The 19,820-nt window shown below is 52.9% G+C and overlaps 8 protein-coding genes across 8 annotated transcripts; 4 read left to right on the forward strand and 4 right to left on the reverse strand.

Moving 5' to 3' along the window:
• Positions 1-502: 502 nt before the first annotated feature.
• On the reverse strand, positions 503-2,298 carry PpBr36_01524 (uncharacterized protein; the record flags this gene model as incomplete). Its single annotated transcript, XM_029888709.1, has 2 exons — positions 503-2,186; positions 2,249-2,298. The coding sequence occupies 2 exons, from the start codon at positions 2,296-2,298 to the stop codon at positions 503-505; spliced, it is 1,734 nt and encodes a 577-aa protein (XP_029751542.1).
• Positions 2,299-2,745: 447 nt separating this feature from the next.
• PpBr36_01525 (uncharacterized protein) lies at positions 2,746-3,110 on the forward strand (the record flags this gene model as incomplete). The annotated part of the gene is made up of 2 exons (XM_029888710.1): positions 2,746-2,851; positions 2,929-3,110. The coding sequence occupies 2 exons, from the start codon at positions 2,746-2,748 to the stop codon at positions 3,108-3,110; spliced, it is 288 nt and encodes a 95-aa protein (XP_029751543.1).
• A 575-nt stretch (positions 3,111-3,685) lies between these two features.
• PpBr36_01526 (uncharacterized protein) lies at positions 3,686-4,883 on the forward strand (the record flags this gene model as incomplete). Its single annotated transcript, XM_029888711.1, has 2 exons — positions 3,686-3,867; positions 3,977-4,883. 2 exons carry the CDS (start codon positions 3,686-3,688, stop codon positions 4,881-4,883), a joined length of 1,089 nt encoding a protein of 362 aa, XP_029751540.1.
• Positions 4,884-5,671: 788 nt separating this feature from the next.
• PpBr36_01527 (uncharacterized protein) lies at positions 5,672-7,875 on the reverse strand (the record flags this gene model as incomplete). The annotated part of the gene is made up of 3 exons (XM_029888712.1): positions 5,672-5,732; positions 5,809-7,490; positions 7,621-7,875. The coding sequence occupies 3 exons, from the start codon at positions 7,873-7,875 to the stop codon at positions 5,672-5,674; spliced, it is 1,998 nt and encodes a 665-aa protein (XP_029751541.1).
• A 1,429-nt stretch (positions 7,876-9,304) lies between these two features.
• On the forward strand, positions 9,305-10,016 carry PpBr36_01528 (uncharacterized protein; the record flags this gene model as incomplete). The annotated part of the gene is made up of 4 exons (XM_029888713.1): positions 9,305-9,481; positions 9,545-9,587; positions 9,671-9,864; positions 9,939-10,016. Coding segments are annotated over 4 exons (492 nt in total), but the record flags the coding sequence as incomplete, so codon positions are not given.
• A 77-nt stretch (positions 10,017-10,093) lies between these two features.
• Positions 10,094-11,020, reverse strand: PpBr36_01529 (uncharacterized protein; the record flags this gene model as incomplete). The annotated part of the gene is made up of 1 exon (XM_029888714.1): positions 10,094-11,020. One exon carries the CDS (start codon positions 11,018-11,020, stop codon positions 10,094-10,096), a length of 927 nt encoding a protein of 308 aa, XP_029751257.1.
• Positions 11,021-11,826: 806 nt separating this feature from the next.
• Positions 11,827-13,064, forward strand: PpBr36_01530 (uncharacterized protein; the record flags this gene model as incomplete). The annotated part of the gene is made up of 2 exons (XM_029888715.1): positions 11,827-12,187; positions 12,295-13,064. 2 exons carry the CDS (start codon positions 11,827-11,829, stop codon positions 13,062-13,064), a joined length of 1,131 nt encoding a protein of 376 aa, XP_029751087.1.
• Positions 13,065-13,658: 594 nt separating this feature from the next.
• Positions 13,659-17,825, reverse strand: PpBr36_01531 (uncharacterized protein; the record flags this gene model as incomplete). Its single annotated transcript, XM_029888716.1, has 1 exon — positions 13,659-17,825. The coding sequence occupies one exon, from the start codon at positions 17,823-17,825 to the stop codon at positions 13,659-13,661; it is 4,167 nt and encodes a 1,388-aa protein (XP_029751086.1).
• Between the last annotated feature and the right edge of the window lie 1,995 nt (positions 17,826-19,820).

The raw sequence follows: 19,820 nt of genomic DNA on the forward strand, positions 1-19,820 counted from the left end.
AAAAAAAAAAAAAAAAAAAAAAAAAAAAAAAAAAAAAAAAAAAAAAAACCCAAAGGATGAGATCAAGAGGCGCGCGCCATAAAAAAAAGGTCTCCGGTTTCTTGTCCCGAAGACCCCTGACAGACAACACGCTCGGCCCCTTATCCCTTCACCGGACCCGACCACTTTCCTGTTTTTGGAATTGTGCGCCGTGACAAACAGCGGATCTATTGCTTTTCGGTAAGAAACGAACAAGCAACAGGGCCAAGCCACAGCCACGTATTCCATCCCTCTAAGCGAAATTCTGTTGGTGACAACCGAAAGAACGTTTAGGGTACCGCGTCGGGTTAGGGTTACGACGGCTGATGTGAATCTCAAGTCTCATCTGATCTGACTCGTATCTGGGGTAATTAACGACTAGCGATTTTCATGACTTGGACCTTGGCTGTCATCCATGAGACTGCGTCAGATATATACTTTAATCAAAGCGTAAAATATCACCGTTAGGGTGAGGCAAGCCATGTCAACACCTCAGCTCAATGCCACCTTTGCTAACGGTGAGATACTTCACTCCTTTGTATGGTGAGGCTGTCAAGCCTTGGCTCCTCTTTGGATCGATAGTTATGCTCTCGACCTTGACACCGCTGGGTAGCCATCCTTTCACTGAGAAGCTGATGGATGCAGAGCTGGGCATCAAAAGCTTGTTCTGTGCCGTTTTTGCATCGCTTCCCTCCCCCTCTTTCGCTTTGCTGTCCTCCCTCTTCGATTTTTGTGCCGAGTCCTCGTAAGCGTACTCCCTAAATCCAAACCCCATTGGATCCTGATAGCCTGCCGCAACAGCCGCCTCCTCGTCCTCAGCCGTTTGCTCGCCGACGACCGTACACCGTAGACTGAAGTATGTAGCGCCGGTGGACAGAGCCTTGTTGGGTATAACCCATTCGACAACTCGGTCACCCGGGCTATACGTAGCGTCACCCTTGCTTGGTCGGATCTCAGGGATATTTCGAACTTCTGCTGGTAGAGGTACTGTGATTTTCAAGTCTTCGAGAAGCGGCGCAGCGGCAGTCCCAGCTGGCGGACCTCCAAAAGCCTTACCTCCGGGGCCCCCGCCCATACTTCCACTGCCGCCTCTGCCAAATCCACTGCCTCCAGGCCCAGACATATCGCTCCCAATGCCCGTCCCAGATGCGCCAAACACCTTGTTGACGTAGGCTCTGACCTCAAAGTCAGACTCTGTCGGGCCCAGACCGGTCTTGACCTCGACACTGACCGGCAACTTCAGATTGTTGGCAGCGATCGAGGCGCTCTTACCGCTCGAAAAGGGCAGCAGATCAACCTCGTAACTAGCAAGAATAAAGCGACCATCAGGTGGCACAAAGCTGAGCTCGCCGGGCCGATCACGCCAGCGCGCAAGACGGACGCAGGGATGAAAAACCGGTAGGTCCATAATAGAAGCCAAGTTGTGTCGTCCCGATGGAGCCGTCAACGACATGAGAATATCGGGAACACCAGAGACTTTGCAGGTGAATGCGATCGTGCCGTGAGCGAACGCCGCCAACGGCCTTCCAGAGGGTGCCAGGGTCACCGAAAGCGTCTCGACGAGATCGGCATACATTTCGTTGCTCGTGTGCCTGACATTAGCCCGCCTCCATGGCAGCGCCGAGGTTGCAGCAGGGCCTCCCCTGCCACCCCCGACTGATGAGTTTGGAAATTGACCTAGGGCTGAAAGTGCTGGCGATCCGGATCCGGAGCCCAGCCCGCCGCCTGCACCTGACCCGACGCCGCCAGGAAGGGTCAACCCCCCAAGAAGCTTGCCTAGTAGTCCCTCGACCTCAACAAGATCCCGCAGGGCGTTGGGCTCAGTGGTGGCCACAATTCCGGCATCACACATTTCAGTAAGCAACTGGGCGGCCACATCGTAGCCGGCTTCGATGCGCTGGGCCGTCAGAGGCGCGCCCAGAAACTCTTCAAAGGCATCGACGACACGGTGTAGGAACTCGAGCACGAGTAGCGGCTCAACCTCCCGAGAGGCGGTTGCGAGGAGTAAGACATTGGCATGGGTGAGAGAGAATACAAGTGTCGCTGGGTTGGTGTTCGGCAAGTAGATCAAGCTCGGTCGGGGCTCCGGGTGAGAGTCGAGGTAGAGAGGTAGTAGATGTGCGGCGGAGAGAGGCCGGCCGGTGTATGTGTGGGATAGAATACATTTGCTAGAGTGCAGCTAAGGTCAGTTCTGTATGCGACTATAAGCATGAGATGCACAGGCACTTACTGACGCTCGTCGTATATGTGCAGCGCTTCTATGACGGCCGTGCCCGTCATTGTTGGATGGGGTGTGCCGGTGTCTGGGCTTCTTGCTGCGAGTTCCCAGTATTATCCATTGCCCGCGCCTGTCTATGTTGATTTCGGGTTGACCTTGAGAGGTCGGGGATCGAAGCAAGTCCCAAGAAGTATTTGGGACGAGAAGTTGTCGTGTAGTCGAAGCAGTGGCCAGCGGGGAACGGAGGATGACGCTGAGTTGCCTGCGGGGAATTCAAGAGCGGTTAATTATGGATCCGCGTTGCTGGGCTTTTTTTTCCTCACACTGTGACGTGAGGAAAAGCACTTTGATGAACTGCTCACCAATGCCTTGTTTTGCACCAGAACTAGACAACCTGTAAAGAAACAAAGAATTTAAGAAATAAGTGCTTTTTTAAATAAATAAAAAAAATCCTGTTACTCAACAATCGGCATCATCAAAACTCCCAAGACTCAGACATCTGAATCAATATGGGCGGCGACAGGATTCCGCCTCTCAGCACTCTCGACCGACCCGAGAACTACAAAGACCTTCTCAAAGATGAGGTTGATGACTGCCTAGGCTGCAGAATAATAGGTGAGTTGGGCTTTGTCTGCATAAAGCAGCTCTGTTACAAATGTGACAGCAGAGATTGACAATTTCTTGAACATAAGGGAGCGGCGCATTTGTCGGCCTTGGTGCGTACAGCTACTTTTCGGGCATGGCGCAGCTAGAGAAGCAGAAAGCTCTGATATTGAAGAGCAAATCCCCGTTTGGGATGCGCAGTCGCAAGTTTGGAATCACCGGACTGTCTCTGACATTGGTGTATATGGGAATCTGGAGATGGACGCACTGAGAAGTGAAAGGTGTAGGACTATTTTGTAGTTTGTTCATCGAGGATCAAGCAACGTGTAAGAAAAGGGCGACAAATTGCATAGCGATTCTACCTCGACTCTGTACGATATTGTCTGTATGATAAACTCTCCAATAAAGGAATTCACCACGTGTATCAATTAACAAGTGCTGGTAGCTTGCGCTGAAATGAGACGGTGCTTGCTGTTCGTGGCTACTTCTTTTGATTTTATGGTATTTTATTTTGACGCGCAACGCGGAGTGCTGGATTTGGTGTTTTCACTTGTTGGAGAACATTGAGCACTGTGAAAATTTTGGCTCACTCTTACTCGGAATTTCTATCCACCAACAACTTAAACGCGGAGGTGATCAACTTCTTCATAACAACCAAGATCCAAGAAAAACCTCAGCCTATCAACGAATACTAAAAATAACGGAAACGTTAAATAATTTGCAGAGCCGTTTCAAAGAGAAGGAGAAAAAAAAAATCGGACTGAAAGCGCGGCCCAGATCAGCCTAGCCTTGAGCTCGGCTCACACAGCAAAGCAACTACAGAATTACATATAAAACCACATAATCATGCCCATCACAATATCAGCACCAAGGGCGGCGGCCCCAAGTCAAAGGTTCCCGTCTTCCAGAATGGATGACTCGGACTCGGACTCGGATTCGGACGCCGGCGCACAGTTGGCTATGGCAGGCGGCGAGGGGGACATTGTGACGCCAGGGCAGGTCATCACTGAAGATCCACAATGGATGCGGTACGAACAATCCCAATGTCATCCCTTTCCCCCGAACTCGCCTTTACAATAGCAGTGGATCAGATAGAATCAACACAAAAAGCTGACATCCAAACCCGACCCACGACAGCGGTCACGGCACGTACACGTTACCTGCGTCGCCGGCCATCATATCGTCGGTGGCAGGCACCGTCAGCCGGACCAACAAGCTCCTCTCGGTGCGGCCGATGCGGGCGCGCTACACGCCGGAGGTGGGTGACCTGGTCGTGGGCCGCATCGTCGAGGTGCAGGCGCGCCGGTGGCGCGTCGACGTGGGCGGGGTGCAGCTGGCCGCCCTGCCGCTGTCCGCCATCAACCTGCCCGGCGGCATCCTGCGCAAGCGCACCGAGACGGACGAGCTGCAGATCCGCTCCTTCTTCGCCGAGGGCGACCTGCTCGTCGCCGAGGTCCAGCAGCTGTTTGGCGACGGCGGCGCCTCGCTGCACACCCGCTCCCTGCGCTACGGCAAGCTGCGCAACGGCGTCTTCGCCGCTGTGTCCGGCACCGGCGGAGGCGGCGTCGTGCGCGCCAGGCGCCAGGTCTGGACCATGGAGATCGCCTCGACCGGCACGTCTTCGACCTGGCAGGACAAGCAGGAAAAGATGGCATCATCGTCGCAGAAACCCCCCAGCATCGACGTGGTGCTCGGCGTCAACGGCTACGTTTGGATCAGCAAGCACGTGGAGGATCCCACCGAGGGCGACGGATCCGCCAACGCCACCGGCACCGGCATCAGCAACATGGAGGAGGCCGTGTCGGCGAAAATGTACTCTAGTCAGAACGCCTCCATCGACCCCGTCACCATGCGCGAGATTGTCCGCGTGCGTGGTGTCATTACCGCCCTTGTGGAGAACGGGGTTCGAGTGGACGAGGACATGGTGGAGCGTGCGTATCGCGAGGCTGTCGAAATGGCCCGCGCCTCGGAGGGTGGTGAGGATGACGTCTACTTGGGTGGTGAGCGCGGTGCTCAGCTGGCTGCTGTGTTGACGGGTAGGTAGTATTGGGGGCTAGTGGTAGATGTGCAGTGTTAGATTGCAGACACACTCGAAAAATACCATCGCTGCCTGCAAGTAACTGTTTTTTACATTTGTTTGTCTTGGCTCTCGTTTGTTTCGTTCCCACCCATGTTAGATTCGATGACCACCTTCTGTGGAGATATCCTTTGAGCAAAATTATATTCGGGCAATCCATTACCGCGCCAGTTCTGCTGTCTAGGATGTTCAATCCTACTTTGCCAATGCTCAAACACGTTGCGGCCACTACGGATGTCGCTTAAGCTTTCTACATATACAGTCGGTTCATATTCATGATGATGCAGTAACGTCACTTATGGACCATGGGACCGAGTTCGCAATGTGACCATGAGGCATACCATCATCGGAGGCTTTGACTGTGCAAAACCTCGGATGCTGCTAGCTAGCATTCGCACATCTATGCCATCTGTTTGCAACACTAACAAAACATGATTCCGATCAAGCAAAACGGAGACCAACGACTCCGCCCTGCGACCAAGGCAGTCCAAAGATATGGCCATCTTTGCATTCCTGTACGGGGTCGGTCCAATCAATACCGCACCATAGACGCCGGATACACCTGACTGCTAGACCACAGACCGGTGAAAGCAGGTAAGAAACAACAAAAAAAGGAGCAAGAACGATTATTCCGAGATAACGCGGGAACATGACCATTGGCCGTATTCACTCGTGTGCTAGGTAACCCGGAGTAGGCAAGGGGAAGGAGAAGATATGGCAAAAACGGCACAGCGACTGTCAATTGAAGGGCAACTTTAGACTTCGTCCTCGAGGAACTTGTATGCGAACTTGAAATCCGCTTTCCTCCGGTTCATCCTGAATTTCAAACTCAAATTAGCTTCCAGTCTAATGCAGTTTTATCATCTGATTTCATTCATGGTTCATAACTTACCAAGTGCTTTCATAGTCAAAGAAGCGATACGTGCCTTGCTCAAACTCCTCGGTGATGTTCTTGGGCTCCTCGTGGCGTTGAAACCAGGTTTGGTACTGCTTGTGGAAACGCCAGCTCTGCTCCTTGAGCGCCTTGGCAGCCAAATACTGCTGGTAGGTGCCCTGCTTATAGTAAAAGATATAGAACAGCGTATCCGTGTCCAGCCTGTTGTACAAGCGTACATCGCTGAAGATAGGCAACAGTTCTTGCGGGTACTCGGACGAAGACTGCACCCTAACTTCTGGTTGGTAGGATGATGGTGCCTCTGCATCCGTTAAATCGGGCAGATTTGCTTGCGAGTGCGACATGGCCCTCAGCGTCGACGTCGAGTTTGCTTGAGCTGGGCGCTTCTTGGACATCTCGTACGAGTCTACAAGATCTTGAAGTGACGCTGGTAGGTGGTAAATAGATTCCTCCTCTGCTGGCTCCTCTTGCGGTTGCGCTTGTCCCTGACCTTTTCCTGGCTTTGCCTTGGCCTTTGACTTGATACCATTTGTGACCCCATTGGTTTGGGAGGTGGTCGCTGAAGATTGATTTGCGCCTTCTCCCGAGGTGCCCTTTCTTGTTTTTGAGCTGCTGGCCTTGCCCGCAGCCTCACTAGACTCAGAAGCTGATGCGTTTGACGTGGCGGGCGCTTTGCCTGTACTCCTACTTGATGCAGGCTTTGCGTTTTCAGTCTTTGCGGGGCTAGCAGCTGCGGCCGGTGGTTGCGCTTGCGGTTGTGAGGCGGCGGAAGCTGCAGGCTGCGCAGCCATAACGATTGGAGAGTTTGCAGCGCTGGCCTTGGCTTGTGATGAGATGGTCGATACAGGAGCAGCTCCCGGTGGCGGGGGAAGCGGCGCAATGCCTACATTGTTCTTATCGCTTGCGGCGGCGGCGGCGGCGGCAGACGCATATTTAAGACCCTCCCCGGCCGGCCTTGTCGGTGCCGGCGCTGGCTTCATCCCCGCACTACTTGACGGACCGTTGCTAATGGTTGGTAGTGGCGTATGTAAGGTCGCTAATGTCGGTAACGGGGACTTCATCTGCGTTGACGGCCTGCGGCCGGCGGCCGCTGTTGCTTCTACCGCTGCGGGTCGTGGCTTCGCGGTCGGTGCGGGTGGTGTTGGTCTCGATTCTTCCAAAGAATCCTCGTGTACTGACTGCGTGTCCTGGGATGAGCCCTTGTCGTTATCTTGGTTCATGCCGTAGGCATCCTCCTCCTCGCCGAGCGCTAAATCGTCGTATAACGTGTCGTCGTCCATAAAGTCGTCCTGCATGCCGTCGCTGACATAGTATCGTATGTTCTCCTCAATGTCCGTGACCTGCTCAGTGTCGACCCCGCCATTTTCTAATGATCGTCGAATCAACTCTAGCTTGCCTTGATGCCATTTGTGCCTTTCGATTATTTGCTCGATGTTGGCCATGCGCTCCGCTTTCGCGCCTTGTATTTTGCCTTTTTTGACCGTCGCCTGTATTTGCTCAGCCTCGGCCTCGAGCGCCTCGATTTGTAGTTCGAGGGTGTCGATCATGTTTCCAAGGAACTCGCTTGCTTCAGCCTTGGCCTGCTCTTTGGGATCGAGCTTGGCCGCCGCCGACAGTCCCTCCTTGGAGTAGGCTTTTGTTTTCATAGCCTTCTCGACGGCTTTGAACCTCTCCATTTGCTACATGGACATGATCACGCATCATCAGTAAATAGGCCTGACTGGGTTCGGCAGTAGGGTCGAGCGCAAAAATAGCGAGCCAGACGATGCCAAAGCTGGAGCCGCGTTAGTCCCAGGCAGCGACACCTACCGTTTCGATCTTTCTCCTGTTCTCTAGTAACGGGGCCTTGTCCTTAATGTCATTGCTGGCTGCCCACGTCTTTATCTGATCACGCAGACGCTGCAACTTCTTGATCTCTCTCTTGAGTTGGTCCTCATATTTCTCCTTTTGCGATATGTTGCTCGATTGCTCGATCTTCTCGTAGATGGACTCGAATTCGGCAACACCTTCTGCCACCTTCTTGAAGCACTTGTCGACTTCTTGTTGCAGTTTTCGTGCCGCCATCGTTGCTAATGTGACCGGCGAATGGAAGCGCCAGGGATGAAATTCGTGAGAGGGAGGCAGTAGAGGGCCAGTTGTCTTGTCGGATGTTTATCGCAAGGCTGCGACGAGGGCGCTGGGTTGAAGATGGTGGGCGAGTACGGTGATCCTGATCACTCCCACGATCGTCTGGGGCGCAGGACTGAGTGTCAGCGCGAGGTCAAACGGGCGATAAAGTACCCGTATAGCGAGGTTGGGACGTGCAAAACAGGGCGTTGAGAGATGCAGTTTTGTCACAAGCCGACTGCCTTATGACGGTATGGTATATGGGTTTGGTTTGCATGCGATCCCAGATACCTAGCTCCAATGTGGAGTGGGAACGGCGTTTTGCAACCCGGGACGGACCTCGGACGGAACAAGATTGCAAAAGTGGAGATCTCAATCAATTACTTACTGCTTACTTACCAGAAATAACGACAAAGCCGACAAACTCAAAACGTCGCGCAAGGTCGATTGGATTAATTTGTGTTGGTGATGAAAAGAATTGATTGCTTAGGTGGGCGAACCACTGGAGTTGGCTTGGAGCACTGTATGATCAACCTCGCAGGATGAGCTCAGATCCACGACTACTGTACAGTTGGACGTTGACTTGCCGTCTCGTGACAGTTGGCCGACGCGCCGCTACCGTCTTTGGCGCGTAAAGTACTTGCCGTGGTTGGTCCGTTAGGTGTGCCAGTCCTAGCCTATGCTTGATGCGAAGCAGCACATCAGATGATACGAATTGAGATATAAGGAGGCTTCTGCACAGCCAGATGATTGGTTTTATAAGTTCACATAACTTTCTAAGTCTGATCTTGGGTATTGAAGTAGGATCTCAGAGGGCTACACCTAACATTTATCATCATGAAGATACTACCGGCACAGTGGGTATTGAAGAAGCCAGCGTGGTGCTGGTGGGTCTTGAAGCTGAAAGGCAGGCCAATAAAATCAAAGTGTTATGTTGGACGTAAAAACGCTCTGTGGGTTTTCACTTCAGGCTAGGGTGTGGTTGCTTCCATGTTTCGTCACCCACGACCCGATCCGTGTTGTGGTTTAACAACGGATCGCTTCTTTGGAACATGGCCTTGTCTTCAGCAAACCCAGTCAGCCTTTAAAAAATTCATGTTCTTTGATTTTGGGTCAAAAGAAATCCGAGGTGTTTTGCCGTGCTTCTAGGAATCCTTTTCCAGTTTTCCGGTGTTTTTCCTGCATCTCGGAAACGCTGAAACCCACCGCCATTGGATTTCAAGATTGTCAACCCCTTTTTTTTATTGTCACAGATTAGAGAAGCAACTAGGCTAGTCTCATTCAGCAAAATGAAAGGTTGGCAAACCCTTATGGAGTATAGGCTCTCTTCCTCAAGATTATTTGGCATACCTTGTTCTTATGGATTTCATTGTGTCCTTGCGCAGTTATTCTTCAACGGGTGTTATCTGCCTCCGTCACGGTGGACAAGAAGGTAGTGTCTTCAATCGGCAAAGGCATCCTCGTCCTGGCGGCCGTGGCTCCCGGAGATACGGAGAAGGAGTGTGAGAGTATGGCGACCAAAGTTCTCAAGATGAGACTCTGGGACGATGACTCTGGTGGTAGAGTGCGTGGTTTCATGGTGTCCCTTGCTTCTAAGTCTATGCGATGACCTGACGACATGCTACAGTGGAAACTAAACGTGAAGGACATTAATGGCGAAGTGCTTTGTGGTAGGCTTTGCATACTCTGATCCCCGCCTCCCTTATAATGGCGCCGGTATTCTAACAAACGAAAATCATCTTAATGTAAACAGTATCTCAATTCACACTCCTTGCTTCAACTAAAAAGGGATCCAAGCCAGATTTCCACGGAGCCATGGGAGGAGATGAAGCCAAGCATCTTTATCATTATTTCCTCCACAAGGTACAGGCCGGATACCAAGCAGACCGCGTGAAAGACGGTGTGTTCCAAGCCATGATGGAGGTGGCTTTGGTCAATGACGGCCCCGTAAGTCCAATATAGGCAAAAGGAGCATCCAACGCAAGCGCGCCTACCGTACACTGACTGAGTATATTATTTAGGTCACTCTTGAGATGAATGTTGAGCCACCCAAGCCGCCCATGCCCAAAGCAGCGCAAAATCCAGCAGTGGGCAATTAATCACGGGGCAACTCCCATTGGCTTCTACCTAGGCGTGGTCAAGTATCTAAATCTAGTTCTGGCATCATTCTAGCTGTCTAGTCCACTTTATAACCGACCCTGCTTATACCCTTTTGCCTAGCAATCTTTCTCACTGTGATCTTTCCACAAGCCTTAGTCGTAGGCACATGCGTTCCGCCACAAGGATATACCTCGGATCCCACAATGTTGACAACCCTTATCCTAGTCTTCTCGTCATCAATCACGTCCTCGCTCGGCACATCGTGACCGTCCTGATCGACATAGATGCCAATGGCATGCCATACTTCGTCTGAAGGGAGTAGCCGCTCCAGTTTGCGCTCCCTAAAGTCCGACTTGGTCCACCACTCTATCCTGACCTCGGCGTCCTTGTCGACCAAATCATCCACCGACTGTTGGATATCGGATTTCCACTTCCCTTCGATCACGCCCTTGAACTCACATCCGGCAGAGTCTGGAAAATGCGATGCCTTCAACTCATCGAAACCCTCGATTTTATCCTCGAGCAGAGTACGAGTGGCCGTCCCCAGGACATGGCCTGCTGTGTGTAGGCGGGAATAGAGATGCCGTGTATTCTCATCAACCGTCTGGATCAGCACTGCGCCAGGCTCGATCGAGCCCTCGGCTTCGCCTTGGAACGTGCCAAAATGCAGAACCAGCGCGGGGTTTGAAGCAGACGTCCGCGCCGAGTCTACGTTAAAGATGACTGTTTCCGGTGAAGAAGCAAGGGCGACTGTGCCAACGTCCGATGGCTGACCGCCACCTTGTGGATGAAATATTGTGGAGTTGGTGATCAGCGCATACAGAGACGTAGTGTCGCCTTTGTAAAGCGACCTGTCCTCTTCTGGAAGTTTTTCAACTGGTAAAACAGACACCAGGATGGATTCATTTTTGTATGTTTGCTGATGTTCAGCAGCGTGGAAGAGCAGTTTGGTGCTGGGCAAGTTGAGCAACGGACTTAATGATGGCCCGTTGGAAAGTGCCATTTTTGCTCGATGCTGGGGGGTGGAGTATGCTCTTTTTATGGTGAACAGCACTCTACGTTTCTTTGCTTGAATTATTGGGGCGAATGAGCAAAGAGCCCTGGAGATCATGACAACTCCTCCGACACATCACTTATAAGGAAGGAAAGCAGGTTGGTTGGTTGGTAAGCAGCATGCGCCCTCCGCGTGTCATTTACATAGACAAAGAAAGTCCTAACCCTTGAAGTCGCGTTGCTTGCGGTACCATGTAACCCCACCGCCCATTTGGGACCCTCAAGACTGCCCCTCCCTGCTATCGGCCTGGCAGCTATGGTGGGGTCTGAAGCTATGCGCATAGAACCTTCCAGATAGAGCAGCGATTCATCACACCTATCACAGCTGTCAGGGACCTGTTGGTTCCTGGGCTAACAAGAAGCAGACTACAATGCTATTGGTAGGTCAGGGAACTGCAAACGACGAGCCTCTCTTTTTGTTCGTCTGACTGGGTCATGCAAAAGGCAATCTTGGAGTGCATTCTCAATTCTTCCAGAATCAACATTGGCCATAACGTTGGATCCATATAAGCCGGCTTGTTCCTGTGTGTGCTGTACCGTGCAGGCCGATCTCCCCGATCGTTTCACACTCAGAAGTTTGACATTGTATTATATTCCTTCCCATCTTACGTTACCCCGCGTCTTCTCTTTTAACAAAACATTCGTTTAGCCAGTCTCTGCCATAAAACCCTCCGTCGTCATTCCTGCTACAGAAAAGCACAAGCTCTCAGTCTGTGAATTCCCCTTCCTCTCTTAGTCTCCCACACACACGACGCAATGTCGGCCGACGAAGCCAGCAAGCCGGCGCGCCCCCGCGTCTTCTTTGACATCTCGATCGACAACAAGCCCGCTGGGCGCATCGTCTTCGAGCTCTTCAGTGATGTGGTCCCTAAGACGGCCGAGAACTTCCGCGCCCTGTGTACGGGCGAGAAGGGCATTGGCAAGAGCGGCAAACCCCTTCACTACAAGGGATCCAGCTTCCACCGCGTGATCAAGCAGTTCATGATCCAGGGTGGTGACTTTACGGCGGGCAACGGTACCGGCGGCGAGTCAATCTACGGCGAGAAGTTTGACGACGAGAACTTTGAGCTGCTACACGACCGCCCGTTCCTCCTCAGCATGGCAAATGCTGGTCCTGGTAAGTAGCAGAAGCATTACCGTGCCCCTCGTGCCCTGCGCAAGATATGCGGAAACGCACCAGGTTCGCAGACAGTTGTTGAATACTAACCCTCGTCTTCTGCCCAGGCACCAACGGTTCCCAGTTTTTCGTGACCACGGTCCCAACCCCGCATCTCGACAAGAAGCACGTCGTATTCGGCCAGGTCCTGTCAGGCAAGTCGGTTGTGCGCCAGATCGAGAACCTCACCACGCACGCTGGCGACAAGCCTGTCAAGTCTGCGATCATCGCCGACTGCGGTGAGCTGCCCGCCGACGCTGTCGTAGGAGACGCTGCCAAGGAGGCGGACAAGTACGGCGACAAGTACGAGGACTTTCCCGAGGACGACGAGGGCGGCCCCCTGGACGTCGCCCGCGTCATCACCATTGCGACGGACTGCAAGACGTTTGGCAACAATGCCTTCAAGGCCGGCGACCACGCCACCGCCTTGAGCAAGTACCAAAAAGGCCTTAGGTACCTCAACGAGGAGCCCGAGCGCGACCAGGAGGACGTCCCCGCCGACGTCAAGGAGAAGCTGGCCGCTCTGCGCTTCACCCTGAACAACAATGCCGCCCTCATGAACCTCAAGCTTGAGTCGTGGGAGGACGCCAAGAACGCCGCCTCGTCCGCGCTGGCTGTCAAGTCGGCATCCGACGCCGAGCGCGCCAAGGCTCTGTACCGACGTGGTCTTGCCTACATCAGGCTGAAGGACGAGGACGCCGCCATCAAGGACCTGGAGGAGGCCAAGAAGCTGGCCCCGGGAGATGCTGCGGTTGCCAAGGAGCTCGATCAGGTCAAGAAGGCCGCAGCGGCTCGTGCCGCCAAGGAGAAGGCTGCTTACAAGAAGTTTTTCTCGTAGGAGAACGATTTCTACGGAAGAGAGACGAAATGGCCAGAGGTTTTATTTGATGCCCTGTTTGGTTTGAGGATCTTTTGAGGCAAATTTCTTTGATTTTTGGCGCAAGAAAAGTAAAGTAATACGAATCAGCTGGAGTCACAAGGTGTTTTCTTTTTCCTGTTAACGGCGGATTCTTCTTCCAATTTCTCTTTTTTTCTTCTTTTTTTTTTTTTTTCTCTCTCTCTCTTACTTTACTTTACATTGGGCGGGCGTCTCGGTTACCAATGCATACAACTAGGGAATCAAATATCACATGGCCAAATTCAAAAACCTCCCGTCAGAATAAGTGCTTGTTGCTCTCAAGTAAGTTGTTTGAATGTTATTGTTTACACACGACCCGATATGCTTGCTATATTAGCTGGCTCATCTTCACCCCCAAAAAATAACCTCTTGTGAATGCAACAAGCTTATCAGTGCTCTGCTGTACGGTTTTTTTTTTAATCCATCGCTCAATCCTTAGCCAAGAAAAGAAAACCGCCACAGCCAAAAGAAATGCCTTGACATATATGCCCCGACATTCTGAATTGAAGGAGAAAAAGAAAAAGAAAAAGAACCTCAGAAGCCAAAGTTCCTTGAGGCCTTGCTGCTTGCACTGGTATCCCTAGCACCGTTCCTGATCCTTTCGTAATCCCTATCCCGATGTCCATCCCGACCCCGATCGAACTTTTCCTTATATTGTTGATGATACTGACTTGAATGATGTCGCAGGTCCTTGGCATCCCGATCCTTTCCCCCCGCATCCGGACTCGTCGTGCGTGACTTCTTGATCAGCCCGCTCAAGAATTTCCGAGCCTGCTTCCCGTTGCGCAAACCACGGATGGTATTCTGCCCCAGCGATGTTAAGGACTGACCGCCCGAAGACGTTGACCCGAGAGCCGTCGAAGACACGTCAGACCCGTAACTGATCTGCCTGCCCCAACGGTCCCGACTGGCACTGCGACTGCCGCTGAGAAGCAGGCCGTCGCTGGGTTGTCCGTCAGAACCTGAAGAGCCCGGCGGACGGACTGGCGGTGCGTCGTGATCTGCCCAGACAGCTGCATGCACGGCACCAGGACTGTGGCTAAGGTGGACATACTCCATAGCAGCATCTAGGTAGGGGTCGTCTGCATGTGAGGCCGTCTCGGCAAGCCGTAGCCCATCAACACGGGCAGAACACTCACCCGATCGTTTTGACAGGGCCGAACACTCTTGATCGAACCTGAGCAACTCGCCTTCAAGGTCCTCACTTCTGGTATTTCCTGGATTGCCTCTAGGGGGCGATCCCGTCGCCGATGTCCGTCGAGCGTCCGTCCACAGCTTGATGAGGGCGGCAAAGTTGCGGGGCATATCGATGAGATACGGGAGTGAGGGGAGACCCTCCCGGGCAGTTGTGGGCAGGCGAGAAGCAATAGTGTTGGGTGTGGAATACGACGGGGGGAGGATCGGATTTGACCGCTCTGCTGGAACTGCGCAGATGGCATCGATGAAATCCTTCACCGACTGGCGATGAGAGGCGATGAACTTATTCATCGGTTCAAGCCACGTCTCTTTCCTGCCGATGGTTGAGAGATTTGCCATGGCTTGCAGCCCCTTGGCGATGAGAGTGAGCGTCCTCTGCGCCCGCGGCCGGGGGAGATCCCGCAATAGACCGTTCAACTTTGGGTTCAGTATCGCAGGACAGATGAACCGCAAGAAGAGGAATCCCGACACGCTAGTGTAAGATACCGTGCGCAGGAAGTCCCCGTATCGATCCTCGGCAACTGCTCGGACGTACTTCAGGATCTGTCTCAGCTCAGAGGGAAACTTGGAAGTCGAGGTAGCTATACAATCCCAGATCTCCGTGGTATACTGTATCAGCTGTCTCCAGTGTGTTTGCAAGTCCTCTCCAGCCTGAAGCTTTCCTGGGTCCACCTCGCAGTTCGCATTGATCTCGTTGATCTCAAAGATTTTCTCGCGCAAGACCTCGATGAGGAATTCATTGCCCAGACGGCGCATGTGGAATTCCAGGGCTTGCGTGAGCAGCGAGTTACCACGGAACAAAAGGTTCGCCTCGCCAGCCAGCGATTTGCTCATGTCGCGCACCAGTTGCTCTCTATCACTGGCCGACTCGAACGACTCGTTTGACTTGAGACGTCTGCCGAAGCGAAGCTTCTTCATGGAGCCCTGATTACTGATGCCATCAATTTCGTCCTCGACCAAAGTCATAAGCCATTCGCTGGTGGTTCCTGACACTTGGAAAATATTGAGAAATATCTCGGCCAGGCGGCGAAGGTTCCCTGGCAGGGCGTTTGAGATCTGCACAGTGAGCCCCGAACTGAAGTTATGGAGCAGGTCAGATAGGGGATTATACTCCCTGGCCCGGAGTACAGCGAGTTCTTCATGGTGGACCTTTGCAAACAAGGAACCAATCGACTGCTGCTGGCTGTCGTATATCTGGAACCATTCTTCATGGTCCTTTCCGGCGGCGAGGTTGGTCAGAGGAATGTCTACCGAACCGCACATAACCTCAAGAATGTTGCCCGTCTTCGCCATCCCCAGCGATGCTTGGAGCTGATGACCTGCACTATCCAGGTTTCCATCCTGTCTTTTAAGGACCACAGAGAGATAAGGCAGAGCAGCTGGCAGATCAGTGAACTCGCAATCGTCTCGCCAGAAGGGATTGTTCGTATCAGTCTTTGTCGTCGTTCGCGCCCGGACTTCCCCATCCAGGATCACCTCGGCCAGGTAGTTCCCGATCATCAAATCTATCGGCTCGCTCTTGGTGAACTTGTCGTTTCTATCATGTTTATCGTGCTTTTCATGCTTTTCGTATCTCTCCTGAGGCGGCGGCGCCTCGACCATCTTTGGTTTCAGCTTGGCCTCTGTCACCTTCAGCGAAATGGTCTTCTCTATCCTGAACACCTCGGTCCCCTCATACTCAGTCTCGAGATCGGTGATCTCCAAAACCTGCCTTGGATCTATGGGGTCCAGTGCGTATATATCCGGCACCATAAACGTCCTCAGAAGCACATACCAGACTTCAAACAGCACCCTGGAATCCAGCGCCAGGTACACGGGCCTGAAGATGGACAGCTGCGTCGAGGTAGACGAGTAAATTGGAAATATGGCCAAACAAAAGTCTTCGTCGAGAACGGATCTGTCGAGCTGCTGTACGGCACAACGCGACAGCTGTGGAAGCTCAATCACAGACAAGATGGTAACATCGTTCTCCGTCATGAGTTTGAGTTCGCCATTGTCTTGCAGGATGCAAGAAACCCTCCTCCACATAGTCTGGCTGGACTGCAAATCTCGTGTCGAGGGGCGTTTCACTATTCCCCTGGGAGTGTTGGCCGTGCCCTTGTCCCACAGGTTTACTTTGCCAACTTTGATGATGGCGCCATCCCTGGATCTATGGGACGAGGTTCTCCTATTGTACTCTGGGCGTTCTTGAGTAGGTGTCGTGCTGTTTCTTATGCTTGGAGGCTTCACACTGCCGGGCCTAAGCTGCTGCCACGATAGCAACGCAGCCAGCCACAGGTCGAATTCCTCGGCGGCAAAAGGTCGTATTGTAATGTCGGAACCTGCAAGAAGATTTGTGACTTCAAGGCAGGGGCCGTCTCTGTCCGGCCTGTCGACCGGCAAGATCCGACAGCCTCGCAGGTCTGGTACGATGGCGATGTGGAACGGGCCATTGTCGCCCGAGTCGAACATCAGACTGCCCTTTTCCTCTTCAATGTACCCTATTCCGCTGTACCACGGACCCTCCATGTCGCCCCCTCGATACTCAATCTCACCCCTCATCCGACCGCACAAATTCCTCATCAGCAAAAGTACATTATTCGCATTGGCCGTTGGGATTGGCAGAGGTAACGAGTCGACTGATGGTGGAGGCGAAACCAGGGGCGACGTTGGCCTTGAAGCGGTTCGCTTCACCAATCGCCGACCGGCCGACTTGGCAGGTACTGTTGGTTGCTGCTCCGGAGACAGGGCCGGCGTTGCGCTGTGTGTGTGGTAAATCATACTGTCTGATGAGTTTGGCCCGGGCCTCAATAGCGGTGGGCTGCGCAGGTTCTCGGTGGAAACGGACAAGGGCACGCCCGAGGATACGGACGCGACCCGCTGCCGTTCGGGAGGGTGAGAAATTTGCTGACGAAAGACTGAGGCGCCATCGAGCGTATGCGTACGGGGACGAAAAGCGACCTGTCGTCCGGGTGGACTCGTCGCTGGAGAGGCCCCACTGGCGGGGTCGGAAATGTTATCTGTGAAGACTCTGCCCTGCCGCCGCCCGCCCCCGCCGCCGTTGCTACTAGTCGATTTAGATCTTGGTGAAGATTGTAATGACACGGGCGGGGCGCCGCGCGAAGGACGCGGCAACGGGCTGGCGGTCGTGTGGCTTCCGCCCGTATCCCGAATCCCCCCCGTCCTCGTCCCAGGACTCTCATATGTTGCCGTTCGCGGCTCGGTGGGCTCGGGCGTAACTGCGCGAATGGTTCCCGTGGTTCCGGGCTTGATGTTTATTCGAAGAGCGCCGCCAGCCGGCTTCTTCTCCAAGGTTTTTGTTGGTTGCTGGGACCCAGCGGCGTCGGTTTGTACTGACAAAATCGGTATGCCAGTGGTGGACTGTTTTGGGGACGTAGGCTGCGAGGCGATGGATGATGGTGTTGAACGGTGCGATCTCGGGGGTATCGGCGGGGGTGCCGGCTCGTGCTCGCTACCATCACCGCTGCCGCCTGTGCTGCCCCCTCGTCCGTCCCTGGCACCCATTGGCAAAGTCGCAGCTCTACTCAGACCGGGTGTCAGTCGTATGCACGGCGTTTGTTAGGTGCATCGAGTAATCGGACGCGGCACAGCAGGGCGATGTGCTGATCAAAATGTTTGGGAAGCCAAAATCGCCCCCCCCAAGATCAACCAAGCCTTTGAACAGGTACGGTATGTGAGGTGTGTGGATGTTTCCAAGCCTCGTCCGATGTTGGCAAGGGAGAACCAGGTGAGATGCAGACCTCTTTGATGGTTTCTGCAACGATCTGATCAGGTCTTCAAGTTATCGAAGAGGGCAATGCCCGTCGTGGCATGTCGTCTGGCTCCCTTTCAGGTACGTCGGGGGTTCGCTTGGGAGTAGAGTCGTAGAACCGCGCTTTGGGAGGGGAAGGAGTGCCGCGAGTCGGTCGCAACGCGTGATGGGCACTTTAGGTAGCTAAGGTAGGTTTGTTGAGGGATTGTGATTGAAACTTGGGCTGCAGAGGGCGACAGATGACAGTTAGCAATCAGTCACAAAAGAGACACAGGTGACAGCATCCAAGCACGAGCACCATCCAGTGAAAAAAAAAAGACTCCTGGCGGTCTGTGAAGGAAGGGAACATGACTGACCAGCTAGCGGCTAGTGAAGTTTGGCTCGGACTCACTTCCTGTTGCGCCTAAAACTGTAGTGAGTGCAGTCTGAGTGCAATCCAGTGCAGGAACGAAAACGCAAATAATAACCGTCGCGTGTGGCTTCCTTGTTGGGTTGGATGATTAATTCCACGTCGGTCGGTTTTGTGCAGTAGTTCTCCCAGGCTGGGGGACCAAGAAAATGTGAGGGTGAAGATTGATAGACGTTCACGGTACTAGGCACCCATGTAGGTATGTAGTACCGGTAGGTAGGTATATTGTAGGACCGCCCGAGACAGGTGCGGAGATTTCGATTGGTCTCCCTGGTTCTCGGCTAAGGTGGTAGTGGTCGGTAGAGTTGCTAGTTCTAGTAGCATTCGTAAGTCCTGTATCATTTCTTTTGAGGTATGAGGAAGTCTAACAGCAGTTCAAGAGACAACCAGGCGGGGGTTTTCCTCTCACTGACTGTCTCTCTCCTTTAGTTTTTTTTTTTTTATTTTTTATTTTTTTCTGTTCCTCTTCCTTCTTTGTTGAGCCCCTGAGTACGCAAAAGCCAGTGAGTGAACCCGTCCGAAGAGGTTCTTCCAGGGTTGTCGTTGTTATGAATTGGGGACAGCCAAATTGCCCTTCTGAGCTGAACGCTCACACTGGGACGCTGGTTGCGAAGGGAGTGGTGATTTGCATCCCCTAAAAATGGGGGTATATACTAGGGATATTCCTTGCGATCGGCGCGACGGAGGCGGCAAGACGCACAACATCCGACCGCCGTGGGCGCCGTGCGCGGGGAACAAAAGAGAAGAGGAGTCGCTTAGTCTGTTTGATGTTGTGTTTGTTTTGTGGGCTACCTTATTTTCCCTGCGGGACTTGGTGTCCTGCAACCTCCAAATTTTTATTCTCTCACTCTCCACGGTCGTCTCTAAATTTTCTTTTCTTTGCTGAGCTACTCTCCACAATCTTCCCACTTGTTCCGCGTGCCTGTTTCTTTGTTTCCTTTTGCTTTTCCCGCTTCTTGCTTGCAGAGTAAACCGCGGCACTTTTTGACTGAACTACTTTTGACTGCTGATACTCGAGCCGACTACCGCTCCAACGTGGTACTGCAACCAATCCGCAATCGAATCGTCAGGCTCCACCTCGTGTGAACCGGTATGATACCTCTAAAACTAGGATAATTACGAAGTACAAGTACGGAGTATTCAGACAAATCATACATCTTGGCATCCTCTCTACCGAAAACCTCAAAAAGTTGGTAACAACTGTGAGATACATACCGACATGCCTGTCCTAGGTAGGTAGGAAGATTGGGCAGACTGTTACGTACAGTAGAATGTCGTGATGCCGCGGCTGCGTGCACCTTGGATCGGGACTCGGTCGGACATTATCAGGCAGGGGGGG

The sequence above is a fragment of the Pyricularia pennisetigena genome, chromosome 2 (assembly GCF_004337985.1).
Source record: "Pyricularia pennisetigena strain Br36 chromosome 2, whole genome shotgun sequence".
In the NCBI taxonomy this organism is placed as follows: domain Eukaryota; kingdom Fungi; phylum Ascomycota; class Sordariomycetes; order Magnaporthales; family Pyriculariaceae; genus Pyricularia; species Pyricularia pennisetigena.